Source organism: Mesoplodon densirostris, chromosome 1, assembly GCF_025265405.1.
Source record: "Mesoplodon densirostris isolate mMesDen1 chromosome 1, mMesDen1 primary haplotype, whole genome shotgun sequence".
NCBI lineage: Eukaryota > Metazoa > Chordata > Mammalia > Artiodactyla > Ziphiidae > Mesoplodon > Mesoplodon densirostris.
This window is the reverse complement of record NC_082661.1, coordinates 105,596,380-105,614,608: the sequence shown is the minus strand read 5'-3', so window position 1 is coordinate 105,614,608 and position 18,229 is coordinate 105,596,380. Positions and strand designations below refer to the sequence as shown.

The following is an 18,229-nucleotide window of genomic DNA, read 5'->3' as shown; positions in this document are numbered from 1 at the left end:
TGGATATAGCAAGTATAGAAGCAGGAGGGAACAGCAGATATCCATCTGTGGCTCAGTAGTAGTGAGATGTCTCTGGGCTGCCTGAAGATGGTGTTGTTGTTTTTGTTTTTCCTTGTCAACTGGGGGTAGCTATCCTTCTGCCTTACTTAAAAAAAAAATGACAATGAGTGACATCACCATTGTAGTTTTTCTTCTTGTTGTCCTTTCTTTAAAAACAACAACAAAAATCTCTTTCTTTTACATATCAAAAAGGGAACTCCTTTACTCAAATTTCAACACCACCGAATACCTAAAGCCCCTAAAAGTAAGGCAAGACTGTATGTGTTCAGTCTTATCTTTCTTTATCCTTTCACTCAGTCATTCTTAGTTTTCTTTTCAAGATTCCCAAATATTAAAATTCAGCCAAACTTAATTTACAAAAAAGAAACAACAACAAAAAAAACATGACCAAAACCGAGTGCGATTTATCCCAGGAATGCTAAGTTGGTTCAATATCCGATAATCAAATTAATATAATACATTATATTAATAAAGTACAAAAAAACTCACATGATGATCTCATCTCAGAAAAGGCAGAAGAAGCATTTGACAAAATCCAAAGACTCCTTTACAATAAAAGCCCTCAACAAATTAGGAGTGGAATGGAACTTCCTCAACCTGGTGAAGGACATATACAAAACACAACCGACGTCATACTTAAATGTGAAAGATCGGATGCTTTCCCCCTAAGATCAGGAACAAAATAAGGATGTTTACTCTCATCTCTTCTACTTGGCGTTGTACTGGAAGTTCTAGCTAGGGCAGTTGGCAAGAAAAATAAATAAAATGTATCCAGACTGAAAAGGAAGAAGTAAGACTATTCACAGATAACATGATCTTGTCTTAATCCATTCAGGGTGCTATAGCAAAATACCACAGACTGGATGGCTTATAAACAACAGAAATTTATTGCTCACAGGTCTGGAGGCTGGGATGTCCAAGATCAAGGTGCCAACATGGTCACCTTCTGGTGAAGGCCCTCTTCCTGGTTCATAGCCGGCACCTTCTTGCTGTGTCCTCACATGGTGGAAGAGGTGTGGGGTGTCTCTGGAGCCTCTGTTGTAAGGGCACCAGTCCCACTCATGGGAGCTCCATCCTCATGATCTACGCATCTCCCAAAGGCCCTACCTCCCAATATCATCACTTTGGGGTTAGGAATTCAACATGTAAATTTGGGGGGCACACATTTCAAATCATAGCACTTGTATATAGAAAGTCCTGAGTATCTACACACACATTAGGGGAAAAAAGCTGCTAGAGCTAATAAATGAGTTCAGCAAGGTTGCAGGGTACAGGATTGCTATACAAAATTCTGTTGTGTTTCTATACACTATCAATTAAAATCCAAAAGTGAAATTAAGGCAATTCCATTTACAATAACAGAAAAAAGAATAGAATAGTTAGGAGTAAACATAACAAAAGAAGTGCAACACTTATACACTGAAAACTTCAAAACACCATTGAAAGAAAGTAAAGAAGAAGTATAATAAAATGGAAAGATATCCTATGTTCATGGATTAGAAGACTTAATACTGACTTGTAGATTCAATATAATCCCTATCAAAATCTTAACTTCCTTTTTTTTGAGGAAATTAACAAGCTGATCTTAGAATTCATACACATACTAAAAGGATCCAGAATAGTTATAACAATCTTAAAAAAGAAGAACAAAGTTGGAGGACTTACACTTCTCAATTTCAGAACTTACTACAAAGCTACAGTAATCAAGACAGTATGGTACTGGCATAAGGACAGACATACAGATCAATAGAATAGAATCGAGAGTCCAGAAACAGTCAACTGACTTACAGTATAGCTGCCAGCACAATTCAGTGGGGGAAAGAATAGTCTTCTCGATAAATGGTGCTGGGACAACTGGATATCCACATGCAAAGGAATGAAGTTGGACCCTTATCTAATACCATATAAAAATTAACTTTAAATGGATCAAACACCTAAATGTAAAAGCTAACACTGTACAACTCTTAGAGGAAATCTCTAAGGTGTAAATCTTAGCTGAAAATCTTTTAGGTATAAATCTTCATTTCACCTTGATTTAGACAGTGGTTTCTCATATATGACATCAAAAGGACAGCAACAAAAGAAAAAAAACAGATATATTGGACTTCATCAAAATAGTGCTTCAAAGAGCACTATAAAGGAAAATAAAAGGCCTCCTATAGAATGGGAGAAAATATTTGCAAGTCCAGTATCCAGTTAGGATCAGGTATCCAAAATATACAAAGAACTCTTACAATTCAACAATAAAAAGACAACCCAATAAAGATGTATATTTTCAACAGAGAAAAATAAGCATATATCTGCAAAATCCACCCACCTCTTCTTCCCCATCAGTGGACTTCCCTATCAGAGTTCTCGGTGTCCAGAACTTTAAAAAGCAAGGCACCGAGTCATTTGGTAAATTTTCCCTGTGTGACTACCTTTTCTGAAAAATAATTCTTGTTCCTTAATTTAAAGCCGCTGCAGATGTCTGTGTCCCACTTTGCTTATGTTTAGCATCTGGCCAGTGGTACCATTCCTTAGCTTGCTATACTTTAGCTTACCTTGCTTCCCCGCTCATGGGGGACTAGAAGCATTGCTTTTCCTTTCTGTGGAAATACATTTCTATTAATATAAATGTTTTCTAAGGTATTGAAAAAGGATCACTATTTGGAATAAATCATTAAATAGTCTTAATAGAACTAGCCTGCTATTTAATTTAGCTTCAGGAAATTGAGACCTTTGGAGGGGCAGTAATACTATGGAGAATACTGAGAGCGACTTCTGTAAAATGTGTATTTTTGAGACAAGCGTGGGAATTTAGCTTTGTCTTCTGTGGAACTTTTGTCTTGTTTTCTGTTTTGTCCTTAGGCTGGAACAATGTGTATTTGTTGAGTAAATGAGTGAACAAACTTCTTTTCTGAAATGGTGGAGTGAATGGATCCCTCTTATCCTCATCACAGCCTTGCTGCGTAGGAAGGAACTGGTCTCAGGGGAGCATGGTTCAGGCTTGGCTCCCCCACTGTTTGCTGTGGCTGTACAAGAATGTCTGTAGCTCCTTGAGCTTCTTCCCTCGGGTTCTTATGAGGCTAAGTGACATAATGCCTCACTTGTATTAGGCAACTTAAATGACAGCTATTGGGCTTCCCTGGTGGCGCAGTGGTTGAGAGCCCGTCTGCCAATGCAGGGGACGTAGGTTCGTGCCCCGGTCTGGGAAGATCCCACATGCCGCAGAGCGGCTGGTCCGTGAGCCGTGGCCGCTGAGCCTGCGCGTCTAGAGCCTGTGCTCCGCGACGGGAGAGGCCACAGCAGTGAGAGGCCCGCGTACCAGAAAAAAAAAAATGACAGCTATTAATCATTATTAGTTATAACAATATTATTGGTTTTGGGGGGAAAATGTGAGTCTACTTGTTGTATATGTCTATCAGTAGTTCAGCATCTTTGATGAGATAGCTGCTTTGATTTATAGAAAATGCAAAGTTTTGCTGTAGTTACTCAGCTATACCATAGGCAGAAATGAGTGTAGAATGCACTGCTCATTTCTAATGTCAAATTAAATGTACAGCTGAATGTGATCTGTGTGTTTTTTTCAATAAATCTGGACAAGTTTTTTTGCTATGTGCTTTCTTTTTCTAGAATCCTCTGGATGAGGGTTAAGAGAATGGGAAACTGGTGCGTGGGGACATATTGACGAGAATGTAGAGTGATTAGGAAATTGCCTTTCTGGAGGGCAATTTTGCAATAAATATCAACGTTTAAAATGCGTGTATATCCTGGGCTTCCCTGGTGGCACAGTGGTTAAGAATCCGCCTGCCAATGCAGGGGAGACAGATTCAGTTCCTGGCCCGGGAAGATCCCACATGCCACGGAGCAACTAAGCCTGTGTGCCACAACTACTGAGACTGCGCTCTAAAGCCCGCGAGCCACGACTACTGAAGCCCGTGCGCCTAGAGCCCGTGCTCCACAGCAAGAGAAGCCACCGCAGTGAGAAGCCCGCGCACCGCAACGAAGAGTAGCCCCTGCTCGCCGCAACTAGAGAAAGCCCACACGCAGCAATGAAGACCCAACGCAGCCAGAAATAAATAAATAAATAAATAAATAAATAAATATTTTAAAAAACAAAAACAAAACACAATTGTACAAAGATGTTCATGGCAGTGGTGTTTGCAGTGGAGAAAACTGGCAACTAGAATGGTTAAGAGGAACAGAAACCCATGCTCTGGGAAACCATGTAGTCATTAAAGAAGGCAAGGTAGCTTTGTAGGATTCATCATATACTTACAAAACTGTATATATATTTATCCCATTTCTATGAGGGAAAAATGCGTGTATTTCTGAGTGTGTGTGTTTACATTTTTAATTATGATTAAAAAAGCAAAATTTACCATCTGAACCATTTCTAGGTATACAGTTCAGTAGAATTAAGTACATTCACATTGATGGGCAACCATCACCACCATCCATCTCCTGTGCTTTTTTCATCTTGCAAAACTGTAATTCTGTCCCATTAAACACTAACTCCCCACTTCCTCCTCCCCTCAGCCCCTGACACCCACCATCTATTTTCTGTCTCTATGAATCTGACTAGTTTAGGGACCTCATATAAGTGGAATCATGTAGTATATCTTTTTGTGACTGGTTTATGTCGCTTAGCATAATGTCCTCAAGGTTAATCCAGGTTGTAGCAGGTATTAGAATTTCCTTCTTTTTAAAATTATTATATTTATTTTGGCTCTGACAGGTCTTAGTTGTGTGGCACACAGTATCTTTGTTGTGGCATGCAGACTCTTAGTTGCGGCACGTGAACTCTTAGTTGTGGCACGTGAACTCTTAGTTGCGGCACGTGAACTCTTAGTTGTGGCATGTGGGATCTAGGTCCCTGACCAGGAATCAAACCCGGGCCCCCTGCATTGGGAGCACGGAGTCTTACCCACTGGACCACCAGGGAAGTCCCAGAATTTCCTTCTTTTTTGAGGCTGAATAATATTCTGTTGTCGGGATTGACCACATTTTGTTTATCTCTCCACCCATTGACGGACACTTGGGTTATTTCCATCTTTCGAGTATCATGAATAATGCTGCTGTGAAGATGGGTGTGCAGATATCCCTTGGGGACCCTGCATAGGAATGGTCTGAAGAGACAGGTGACACACTGAATTCTGGAGAATGAGGCTGGGGTGGAGGGTGAAGGTGGCCTTCTGACCTGTTATTTCATATACTTCGTGGTACAATAAGCGTTAGATTCTGTTTTCAGTTGGTAAATTATGAAATCACTAATTGTCATGCATTTGGTCTGTGCTGTCTTAAGAGTTCGGCAACCCCTCTACCAGAAATACCGGCCCACGTCGTGCAGGAGTGCAGACTACAGCTGCAGGAGGACCCTTCCCAAGACGTCTTCAAGGAGTGCACTCGGTGAGTGGATGGAGCTCGCCCTGCACACAGCCTGGGGCTCCGCCCGAGACGGGGCTCACAGCAGCTTCTCTGCGTGAGTGTCCTCTCCAGGCGACGGTGGTCCCCTTCACCAGAAAGGCAGGTGAAGAGTGACAACTACACGACATAATGACACACTGGAGCGCCCGGTCACGAGCGTGGCTTTGCTGCCCTGGCCACTCGGCACAGCCTTCCACAGTGCTTGTTCTGGGATGAAAATAGTCCCATAAAATGTTGTTTTTAGACCTTGGCCCTCGCTGAAAATATCTTTTCTGCAGATCTTTGCAATAAGGACAGGAAAGTTCTAAGCCAGAACACATTGGCTGAATTCAGCTTCCTTGTGTACTAGGAAGAAAGAATGGTTTCTGAGGTGACCTGGCCCAAAACATGGAGTCATTTGTATATTTACACAGACATTCGGCTGTCACTCATCCATTCACTCAACAGATGTCTGTTGAGAGCCTGCTCTGTCAGGACCAGTGTCGGCTTCCTGGGGCTGCTGTGACGAAGTGCCACACACTGGGTGGCTGAGGAAGCGGGTGCACCATCTCCCAGTTCCGGAGGCGAGGGGTCTGACGTCAGGGTGTCAGCAGGGCCGTGTGTCTGAGAGCTCTGGAGAGGATCCTTGTTTCCTATTCCAGCTTCTGACGCTGAAATTCTATCCTGACACTGACAAACATGGGCGTTGCACGTATGAGACTGGTCAGAAATTCTGCCTTCTCTGTGCGTAAATTTCAAGACGTCGACTTAACAGTTGCTAATCTTTAAACGAGTGTTGATACCCAGGCATCTCTCTGTTTGATTTAGTTCATTCGACTGATGACTCTCACTCTCTAGGTATTTATTAATGGTCATTTACCATCGGCTATTGCAAGGTGTCGGCTAATTGGAGACTTCAGCACAATACCATGTATAATCTAGGAGTTTCAGTGTTTTCTATTATTCTGTCTCATCTCAGTATTGTTACACCTTTGTTTCCCCTCAAACCTTCTTTTCTCGTTCTGGATCCCAGAATCCTGATGCTGCATAATGAATATAAATGGTTCCTTTATGCTCCCTGTTTTCCACATGAAGCTGTGGTGAGAATCAGCACAACGCAATGGTTAGTGGGGGTCATCAAGATGAACATATTAAAAACCAATGCTGAACTGATGCACAGTTTTAAATGTCATAATTTTTAAAACTTGTGTGCAGTAGGTTTATCTGCCAGAATAGGGCATTGGAGCAGAGTCTGTTGTTTTTGAGGTAAGGAGTATTGGGAAGTGAAATTGAGATACACTGGTAAGTTGACTATAGTCATTAACCTTATTAATGTATATACACTGAAGTATACAAATGTATTAGAATTGGTTGGTATTTGTGTTGTTCCTTCATGGAGACACCTAAGTACCTTTATAAAGATGGTTTAGCTGAGCTGATAGTGTCGGAATTCTTAAACTGGTTCAGAAAGCCTTGGAGTTGAGCTGCCCACATGATCTGGATGGAAAGGAGCCCCAGAGGCAAGGCCAGGCCCTGTCCTCACCCCACTGGGAAGTGACGGCTTGGCCTCCGGACAAGTTCAGTTCTAGGATTGGTGTGGCAGCATCTCAGGACCCTGTTACACTCTTACAAATTATTGAGGACCCAAAGAGCTTTCGTTTGTGTGCGTTATGTTCTTAAGAAATAAAATGACACAGATGTTCCACTATCCTTCAGAGCAAAGACGTTGTCACCTGTCTTGTGGCCTCTGGAAAACCCTTCTGTGAGAATGGGGTTTTAAAAAGGTAATTCATGTCTTAGTACTATTATAAATATAGTTTTATTCCTGAACACCCCCTGAAAGGGTCTCGGAATCCATAGGGATCCTCGGAACACATTTTGAGAATCACTGTGCTGTAACATTGGTCAATCCAAGAACATCTGAATAACCTCTTTTTTGCAAAATCAAGTGAAGCAAATCATATGACTTGCTCAGAATTCTAAAAGCAGTGTGGATGCTGGCATTATCCCCAAAGCCTCCTCAGTTACCATTCAGTAGCAGCTTTCCGGGCGGCTGTGATCGCTCCCATTTGGACTCTGCCGTGCCCGGGACATGGCTCCTTTCTCTCTCCATCGGGGTGACTCTGCTTCAGCTCAGACCATCTCCCTCCGCCTCCTGGCCAAGGGTCAATGTGCTGCAGCCCCCCGGTGCAGCCGTGGGAACCCTGGTGACACCTGGCTCTTAGCTGGCTGCTGACTTAGGCAGCTTCTTGACCAGCCGTCAGAGCCTTCAGCACGGCCCGAGGTGATGTTCCCCGCCCCACCCCCACCCCGCGTCAGCACAGTGCTTGCCTTCACTCAGTGAATACTCATTGAGTAAAGAGCCATTTTAAATGACAGGCTGCATTCTGTCCTTCGTCTACTCCCCAAGTAAAATTTGTATTACTACTATAATAAATCATAAATATCAGAAGCATGGCCAATTGCATACAATTTCTTCAAGAAATGTGTAGCATAAAATAATATATTGAGTGCTTTATTTATTTATTAAAATAAATAGATTTCTTTATTTATTTATGTTTGGCTGCATTGGGTCTTTGTTGCTGCACGCAGGCTTTCTCTAGTTGTGGCAAGCAGGGGCTACTCTTTGTTGCTGTGCACGGGCTTCTCATTGCGGAAGCTTCTCTTGTTGCGGAGCACAGGCTCTAGGTGCACAGGTTTCGGTAGCTGCGGCACGTGGGCTCAGTAGTTGTGCCTCGTGGGCTCTAGAGCGCAGGCTCAGTAGTTGTGGCGCACGGTCTTAGTTGCTCTGCGGCATGTGGGATCTTCCCGGACCAGGGCTCAAACCCGTGTCCCCTGCACTGGCAGGCGGATGCTTAACCACTGTGCCACCAGGGAAGTCCCTGAATATATTTTAAACTCTTGTCTTTCTACTGGTAGATTATTTTTATCAAGTAATTATTTCACTAATATTCATACACATAAAAAGAACCTCTGACTTTGGGAAGGTAAATTGATTTTATTTGTTTTGAATTCTTGCCTTCATATTTTTACTGGTAGCATTAGAAACTAGTGTGGAATTCTGTAACTGCAAAATTCAATGTATTGAATTGTGTGTAATGATTCCCTTTCCCATATCCAGTGCTCATTTATGCACTAAAACACACTTGTTTTCATTTTGTAATGCAACAAATGTACATAATTGCATAAAAACTTTTTCTAGAATTGTCCATGACTATTTAAGTGGAGAATCATTTGAAGAATACCAAGAAAGCTCATATTTTTCTCGATTTTTACAGTGGAAATGGCTGGAAAGGTATGTTCTAATTTAAAATTCAGTAAAAACAAGTAGTAACTTCCATTACTGCATACTGATTTATGTATACTTTTCCATCTGTCAAAATACTATTGGAAATCTTGGGTTGTATGTGGCATTTTTGTACAGAAATTATTAATATTCATTACACAATTTCTTTGGATCCAGTGGACTCTGTTTTCTCTTTTTAAAATGGCGGTTAGCCCTGTTGGTGCAGTAGTTACAAAGTAAACCATATCCTAGATTCACAGAAACGTAATCCGATGTGGTGGTTGGGTCTTTGCGGGCTCAGCCTCTGCTCAGCCTCCTACTGGCCGTGTGTCTTCAGGCAGTGACATAGCCTGTATGAGGAGAGAAGTAATTATAGGCCCTTGTTCTGTAAGAGAAGAGAAGTAATTATAGAATCCACACCCCTGGACTGCTAGGGTCACCGGAGGAATGTGTGTAAAATGCTTAGCACAGTGCTTGGTGCACAAAATAAGTGCTCAGAAAGTGTTAGCTGCCACTACTGTTGTTGTTGTAGTTATTATTACAATTACTATTGATTTATTAAATTTCCACTTCTTGTTCATACAGGTTTCTTTTGAGGCTTTAGTGTAAACATCGCCTTTGAGGTTCTTTTTTCAAAAAGCAGCTCACTGTCGAGGTCACTTCCCTCGGCAGCTTTCTGAGAGGCCCCAAGAGCCATGCCGAAGAACACAGAAATATTTCATAGTGTGGGCTGGCTGCGGGCTTGTGTTTAGTTAGTAAGGATAACTGGACTTTCTGCAACTATCTTCAGTGTTTTCAACCAATTTTAAACGTTGACGTGCTTGTCTCTTAAAAGCCGCCCCACTGAGGGAGCCACAGTCCCTGAGCATAAGCACCCTTGCCCTGGGCACCCTCTTGGAGCAGTGGGGTTCCCTAACTCAGGCTAGGACAAGAGCTAGGTTGGCTTTTCTCTTTCAAAATAGCAGTGTGATGTGAGGCCTTAAGCTTTTTTTTTTTTTTTAATTAATTAGGCAACCAGTAACAAAGAACACATTTAGACATTACAGAGTTCTAGGAAGAGGCGGATTTGGAGAGGTAAGTAGTATGTGACCAGCTATGAGCAATACTTCTAGAAAAGTAGACAGCAAGGTAACTGAAAAGCATGATCTTCAGGTAATGTATCAACTTTTACCAATACATTCATTTCCTTACTGTGTGTTTTGGGAATAATTTTAGCAACCATGAGAATTAATGTTGAACTTTGAGCAGAAGGTACAAGCTTTTAAAAAATTCAGAGATCCGGGAAAAAAAAAATGATTCACTATCTTTGTGATTTTACATTTCACTTCATATTTCTTAAGTTGTTTTCTCATGTTCAGTGTTCAAGCTCAGTAAGGTTGTCCTGACTGAAAAGATTATTCTGTTTCCATATGGTGGAATTTCTGTTACTGCATTTCCATAATTTAGGACTAGCCTAAAAGTTCACGTAGTACAAAGTATATTATTAAATATGCTCATTTAACTCAACTCCGGACATGTATGTACCTTACACCTACATTGAAAGGTGTTAGAAAATGTGTACATTTGGGAAAATCCTAAAGAAACTACCCACAAATTCATGAGAGATGGTCTTTAAATATGATGGCACTCCTAGATAGAGACCACTGTGGTAGGCGGACAGAGAGTCCCGTGCAGTTCTGCTTAGGTGACTTAAGCAGATGTCAGTTGCCTCACTAAGTATCTGGAGTGGTCACTTTCAGTTCAAGCCTTTCTAAGTCCCCAGACCCAGGCGAGCCGTAGAGGAGCTGAGAGTGTGTGTCCAGTCAGAGCACGTTGTACTGTCTGCGTGTGATTTGCATCAGGTGTGCTCCCAAGTTCCAACTGAAGGCCAGAGCGAAAGCCACCAGAGTTCCCTTAACATGAATTAGAGCACCAGCCCCAGAGGTGTCACACCACCAGGGAGATCTGTCATCCACTCGCAGTTGACGTGGGAAGAAACTGGTCCACGTGGCCACTGCCCCGGGAGAGTCAGCAGCGTTGTTCTCTGATAACATTCTGGAGAGCTTTTAGGACATTGTGCATCACCCGGCCAAATGCTTGCTGTAACCCTTCCTAGCAGCCACTTCTGTGGGAACCCTCCTCTGTCGCTCCTGGAGCGCTTGGGTTCACGCCATCCTGCCCCTCTCCATCTGCGAGGACAGAGCTCACACTCTGTAAACAGCAGAGGAAGGTTTCAAGCACATGGGTCTTGTGTTTACAAAAGAATGAAGTTCTAGCTCTGGCCACACAAGTTTTAACAGTGAACTCAGTGGGAACACGTTAGCAAGTTTTAACGGTTGTGAAAAGACTTGGTGTATTTATGATCTTATGGATTTCTCTTCAACACAGTCACGTGTGTTTCCAGACAGATGGTTGTATGGACAAATAAACCATTGTGGTTTTTCACAGACTTGTTCTGAATGTGCTGTAGCTGCATCAGTCCTGGAGGGGAGCGAATAGTCCATTTCTCTTCGGAATGCCTGTTAGAAGAACCCTGTGACTAAGACAGACAGCCTCAGGGTCCTTTCAGTCCGAATGCCAGTAGTGCATTTACTTTTTCCAAATACTGCCACCTCTTCCAGTGCGTTTGAAAGGCCAACATTTTGGTCTTATTTTGTCAACAGCAGTGCTTTCGCTTAAGATCTAAGTCTTCTAAAGCAGGTCTGCAGGGTCCTGAGTCAGGCGCAGTGGAAGGGGAGCCGGGTGGGCATCCCTGTGCGTGGCTTCGGAGGCTGCATAGTGCAGTGGAGAGAGCACGTCCTTAGGACCCATGCAGCCCTGCGGTCAAGCTCCTGTGCCACCGCTTCCAGCTGTGTGATCTGGCTTCCCCACCTTGGTCTCGTCCTTCAGAGGGGACATTGATCCCTGCTTCACTGGTTGTTGTGAATTGCCGCTGAGGATTTGCGTCCTGCTGGTCCTGCGGTGCCTGTCGCCTTTGCCTCAGGCCAAGTGGATTTGGCAACTCCACCTAAAGGGACTTAAGTTAACGATAAAGAGATGTGCAGAGACTTAGTGGTAGGAAAATGATGTAATAAATTTTGGAATAGTCACATATTTGGAGAACGTTTAATGATGAGAAAATAGTCGCACTGTAAGGTGAAAAAAGGAGGTTATAAAATATTATCTATTCTGTAACATAAGCCCAATTTTCCCTAAAAGCCAGAGGTTGTGTGGGAGCAAGGTATATATTCTTGCACATACATGTACAAAGGGGCACTTAGAAGCTTATACAGCAAAATATTAATGATAGTTATCTTGGAATTTTGGGTGTTTTATCATTGTCCTTATTAATACTTTCAATATTTTCCACAATGAGCTTTATATTTTACCATCAAAATTATTATATTGATGGATAACATTATATCATGTCTTATACTCACTTTTAAAGTAATCCTCTGTGTGCATGTGTGTGGCGTGTGTGTGTCTGTGGCGAGTGTGTCTGTGGGGTGTGTGTGTCTGTGGTGTGTGTGTGTGTCTGTGAGGTGTGTGTGTGTCTGAGGTGTGGAGTGGGTGGGGTTCGGAGGAAACACGACAGCCAGGCGTTGATAGCCTGGAAACTGGAAGACTGGTACCTGGGGGCCTACTGTACTATTCTCTCCACTTGTCTATGTTTGAAAATTTTCATAATGTGAGGTAACATATAAATATTACTTTAAGAACTAATTAAGTAAGATAAAGGCATGAAAGTCTATGGATTCTATGAAGTACATTTTCTTATACTTATTCTTGAATTTTTTTAAAAATCAAGAATATTTAGTCTCAAAAACTTTTATTCTTGTACAAAAAGTAGAAAGAAATAGGGAGACATATTTAAATTAAGCAGATGCAGCAGGATCACATGTGAATGAGTTCCACTGTCACCATCCTCGAGTTCATAAAGCCCTTGGTGGCCTCAGCTACCTTCGTAGATGGGGACCCGAGGGTGTGAGAGAAGGAGCTGCCTCGGGACCCTGCTGTGACCATGACTGCAGTGGTCTTGACTCAGCAGATCCCATAGGCTTCTCTTTACCAGAGGGAATTGTCATGGAGAACACACGTTTCTTTTTGTAGCCTAAGAACTGTCAGGTAGATATAAGCTTTTTTTTTTCTCTTTTTAAACTAGGTTTGTGCCTGTCAAGTGCGAGCCACGGGAAAAATGTATGCCTGTAAAAAGCTAGAAAAGAAAAGAATAAAGAGGAGGAAAGGGGAAGCTATGGCTCTCAATGAAAAAAGAATCCTAGAAAAAGTGCACAGTAGATTTGTAGTAAGTATCTCCTCTCCGTCCTCGCTGTGGAGTGCAGGATAAGTGGCATTTTTCCAGCAGACCTGCTGCTGGGTTTGTGCCTTTTCTTAGCTGAGCGTGTGCAGGGTTTTGCTGTCCTGGCTCTTCATGGGGAGAGGTGCCGGGAGGAGCCCTCTTCTTCCCTGTTCAGTCCTCTCTGGACACATACCTGTACAAACAGTGGTGATTTGTTATGAATCTGTTGCTGTCCCCCGCCGCCCTGTCTGGCAGTGACTGTTCGCTGGCGAGGCGCCCCATCCTCTGTGGCAGCGGCCGAGCTCACCTTGCGCTTTGTTGCAGCCTCCAGCTGAGCGACAGGCTTGAAGACACTTCTCTGCCCGTCTGGCTCCTCAGGTGGGCCTCGTGTCTCCACCTCTGTCCCCTTTCTGACACCAGCAGGTTTACTGCTTGCCCTCAACTAGCACATCCCAATTTGTAGGAGGCCTCAGACCTCACCCTTACTGTTGCAGGTGAGGACTGAGCCCAGGGACGCTGGCTCCAGGCCGTGCATCAAGTAGTGTGGTTTTCGTCTCCAAACCTGCTTTCTCTACACCTAATTACATGTCAAAGGGGGAGCGTGAAAGACAATTTATAAAAGGATTCGTGGTGTCATTTATTTCTCAGTACTGAGGTCAGCTGCTTTGTGCTGGGGCACAAATCTTCCAAAACAGAGACCCTCACAGCCATCATCTAAATGTGATAGCAAGAGTTTATGTGTAGGGCTTCCCTGGTGGCGCAGTGGTTGAGAGTCCGCCTGCTGATGCAGGGGACGCAGGTTCGTGCCCTGGTCCGGGAGGATCCCACATGCCGCGGAGCGGCTGGGCCCGTGAGCCATGGCCGCTGAGCCTGCGCGTCCAGAGCCTGTGCTCCGCAACGGGAGAGGCCACAACAGTGAGAGGCCCACGTACCGCAAAAAAAAAAAAAAAAAAAAAAAAGAGTTTATGTGTATGATGTGTCGGTCCTATGTGCATTATGTGAAAATCTTTAATAAAATGGGCTCATCTTGGAGTTGCTTTAAACATATTTTTGTAACTACCTTGAAACGATCTAGCTTTATGAAAGGGACAAAAATAATAGTTTGGGTTTATTCTACTTAAATAAAACATTCTGGTTTCTATATTCTTGGCCTCTCCCAAGGAACCTAGAAATATTTTCCTTTGTCCTTGATTCTATTTTTCCCTTCCTGCTTATGGTCCATCATCAGGTCCTGACCGGTACCTCTGTCGAGTTCATCTCCTCCTCCTCCTCCCCAGTTCCCCCCACCCCACCACAACATGATTGTGTGCGTAGACAGTCCAAGACTTTCTAGAAAACTGATTGAGAATTTGGCCAAGTTATTAGATATGGCACCAATTAGATATGAAACAATTAGAAAATGAAAATTTTTAATTGAAACCATTTACAGTAGCACCAAGAAACATCAAAATCTAGGGAAAAATCAAAACGTGCAAGACTTCTACACTGGAAACTGTAAAATACCATTACAAAAAATTAAAGCAGACCTAAATGAATGGGGGGGTACCATGTTCATGGATTGGAGGACTCAGTGCCGTGAAGATGTCGCTTCTCCCCGAATTGACATATAGATTAAATGAATTAAATGCAATCCCAATCAAAATCCCAGAAGGGTGTGTGCGTGTGTGCACTCGTGTGTGTAAAATGGCATACAGACCAATAGAAAAGTGGTTAAAATCTTGAACAGGCACTTCACAAAAGAGGTTCCAAGTAGATAATAAGTATTAGACATGAAAACTCCATATTTGCATATACAGAGGAATGAGAATTAAAACCACAATAAGAGACCACCATACCTCCACCAGTCTTGATTGACGGCACAAAACGTTGGAAGGGTGTGCAGCACAAGACCCCTCTTGCACTGCTGGGAGCTGTCTTTAAATTTTATGCTAAATGCAGACAGACATTCCACAAGTATGGACTGTCGGTGCTCTGTGAGTAGACCATAGCTTTGAGGATCATGACCCCAGGTGACTTTGTGAAGGTTTGACACTGACTCAGTTAGACATAGAAGTTTCTCTGCTTTCAATACTGAGCAGCTGTAAAATCTTCAGTAGTTGAAGGTTCAAGATGATACACGGTGTACGTTTCCCTGAAGCAAGCAGTAGTTGGGTGTTCTAATTATAAATCTAACATGGATTATTTTATTATTGTTAGCAAATGGAGTAAATCCCCAATGAATGAGCAGGTTTTTGTGTTTTGTTTTTTATGATGCTGTTGTCTTTAGGTTAGCTTATGCTACACTTACGAAACCAAAGATTCCTTGTGCTTGGTGCTAACCCTTATGAACGGAGGTGACTTGAACTTTCACATTTACAACTTGGGCAACCCCGGCTTCGATGAGCAGAGAGCTATTTTCTATGCCGCAGAGCTGTGCTGTGGCTTGGAGGATTTGCAGAGGGAAAGAATTGTGTACAGGTAAGAATGGCATGGACTTCGGGGGCCTTGAAGCCTGGTCCTCCTGAGCCTTAGGCCACCTCGAAGCTCCTGCTGGCTGCTCTTAGGGACCTGGGCGGGAGGGCCGTGGGTGAGCCGCTTGGCAGTGGTCCCTTGGGGCTGTGCTCCCACGCTGCTGGAAATATGGCCAATCAGTGGTGGACCTTGGTTTTCTTTTTAGTTCTCTTTTATCTCTAGTAAGTATAATAGTTTTAAGTTGGTCAAATATGGTCTTGTTACTCACATAAGCACGAGAAGAACCCATTTCCAAGATTCTTAGACATTTTGACAGTTCTGCTAAGGACTAGGGACTGGGTCCCAACAAAATAACAGATGTCTTAAAATAATAATACGTGTTTTAATACTTTTTCGTCTTAGAATTCAGTAAAGAAAATTGAGCACAATAGTTGGAATTAGTTTCGTTTGATCAATAGATCAAGTTTTAGGGAAAGCAGTCCCTCCACCACCCTTTAGATGCTGGAGTCCTGGACTCTGATGCTCTTCTTGGCCACTCCCTGGGCAGCTCCCTGCATTCATCTCTGTGCGTCCACCTACCGGCTGTATGCACGTTGTTCCCTGATGGGCATGTCTATCCTTGCCCTTTCTCCTAAATTCCCAAGGGGTCTGCCCATCCCTTGCCCCAGTCCTCCCCGTCTAGTCCAAATCCTCCCCGGGTTCGGTCACCAACTCACTCCTGAATATTTCTCAAATTACTCTCTGTTTTTTAGGGTCAGTGGCTTAGATCACATCTTCCTCAGGTCGGCTTGCTCTCCTGGAACTTGTCCAGCATCCTCCTGTCTTCACCCCTTTGCTCATGCGGCTCCCCATGTGGATGCCTTTCTTTCACTGCGGCCCCTCCTGCTTCACCCTGAGCAACTCTTGCCCACCATGCAGAGCTAGCACACGGATGTCCTCTTTCCAGAAGCTGCCTCCTCTGACCACATCCTCACAGCACTCCATGTCGCCCATCCTGGAGGCAGGGTCCCTCTGGCTGGCTAGCTTCTTAGGAGACGTTCATCTTATCCATCCCAGTTCTGACGAACTTCTGACTTTTCCTTGTCTTTCGTAGCCCAGAGCCAAGTTAAGTATCTCTTGAGGATCAGCCACCAGGCTGGGCCGAGGGACTGACATGGCCCCACCCACCGTGAGTTGTGGAGCAAGGGGTGGCCTGCTGCCCTGGGAACGGTTGCCCTAGAGGGAGAGGGGGGCGTCTGAATGGAGACGGCCTGGCCATCGTCCTTACAGGGAGTGGCTCTGAAGCATGGCCCAAGCCTAGAGGAGCTTTGATTCCGGTTTCACCGCTAGAGGAAATTAGTTTGTTACAGTTAAGTACAGTTGAGCCGCCTTTGCTTGCTTCTGGTGTTAAGATGCATTCCTGGATTCGTTGGAAGATTTTCATTTCCCCCATCCTTTTACCGTGGGCTCCCACTTGCCCTCCAGCTGAGCAGGTCTGTCTCGTCCCTACTGTGTCCACAACACCTGCCATCAGGAGGTGCCACCAAGTGTCGAGTGAATGACCGATGGCTTTCAGGCTCTAATGGTACGTCCCCACCCACTTTAAACAAGGACCTGTGAAAGCATGGCTTTCATGCTTCAAAGGAGAGGGGTTCTTATGTACTCTTACCTATTTTCAGAGATTGCCACTTGACAGATTTTATCAGACCAGGTCCTAGAGAGATGGTCTTGCTTTTTGCACAGAGACAGTACAAATAAAAATGCTCTACTATTTCAGCAGTTTAAAGGTCTGAAAAGAGGGGGCACTCAGGCTGGGCTTTAAGCATCCTTAGGGAAGACCTTGTTACCAGTCAGAATTGAGAGCCTCGGGCCACCTTGCCCTCCTGCCCACGGAGCTGCCTTGAGAGTCCCGGTAGCATGGGGAGGGCATGGCCTTCAAGTGCAGCCTCCAGCCTCCATGGAGGCATCGAGGCAGATGCTGCGGTGCAGTTAAGGAGTCTCCCAAAGGGGCCTGCGTTTCATGAGCAATTAAATGTAATGGATTAATGCTTCAAATTAGGCCAAGGCCTGATCAGGGAAGGCTTCCTGGAGGAGCTGGAACTTAGATTGCAGCTTGGAAGGATGGCTAAGAAGATCTGGGCAGGGGGAAGAGTGTGGTTCTTCCAGGGGAGACGTGAGCTGAGACGTGAGTTGTGTTTGCATCTTGGAGAAAGTGAGCAGAGCATTTGTAAAGAGAGTGGGAAGGAAGGAGCAAGTGTGTGTTGCTTTTCTGTTGCCTACCAGGCCCTAGGCTGTGCCTTTTTGCATTTATTTATTTGGAGAAAAGCTTAAGAAGTTAGTTAAAAACCATAGCATCCTTGAGGGCCTTTTATTCCAGATGTAGTTTTCCTGGAGTGTTTCATTTCTTTTCTCTATACTTCTCTGCTGTTCATTCAGATAAAGTGCCTGAAACAACTAGCCACGAAAGGAGCCTGAGGCTCAGTACAGCCCAGGCCGGGCTGCTGGGCAGCCTTTCTGGGGATGGTGTGCTTTGCTTTCTGTTGTTTTTGGTGCTTGTTTGTTTGTTTGTTTGTTTGGCTGTGCCGCGTGGCTTGTGGGATCTTAGTTCCTCAACCAGGGACTGAACCCCAGCCCTTGGCAGTGAAAGCATGGAGTCCTAACCACTGGACCGCCAGGGAATTACCTCTGTCATTTTGATAGTGTGATTTCTTTTAAATTATAAGAATTATTTTTCATAACAAAGTGCAATATGTATACAGGTAGATATGGCAAAAAGACTATGAAAATTTTAAAGAGTTGGCTTCTGAGAA

General features: G+C 43.9%; 1 protein-coding gene across 1 annotated transcript in view; it reads left to right on the top strand.

Moving 5' to 3' along the window:
• The window catches only part of GRK4 (G protein-coupled receptor kinase 4), a 73,463-nt gene that overhangs the window by 29,302 nt on the left and 25,932 nt on the right, over nt 1-18,229 (top strand). The window contains exons 5-9 of the mRNA XM_060106707.1: nt 5,350-5,451; nt 8,651-8,743; nt 9,745-9,808; nt 12,855-12,995; nt 15,256-15,446. Coding sequence (XP_059962690.1) covers nt 5,350-5,451; nt 8,651-8,743; nt 9,745-9,808; nt 12,855-12,995; nt 15,256-15,446 — 591 coding nt within the window. The remainder of the gene's footprint in view (nt 1-5,349; nt 5,452-8,650; nt 8,744-9,744; nt 9,809-12,854; nt 12,996-15,255; nt 15,447-18,229) is intronic.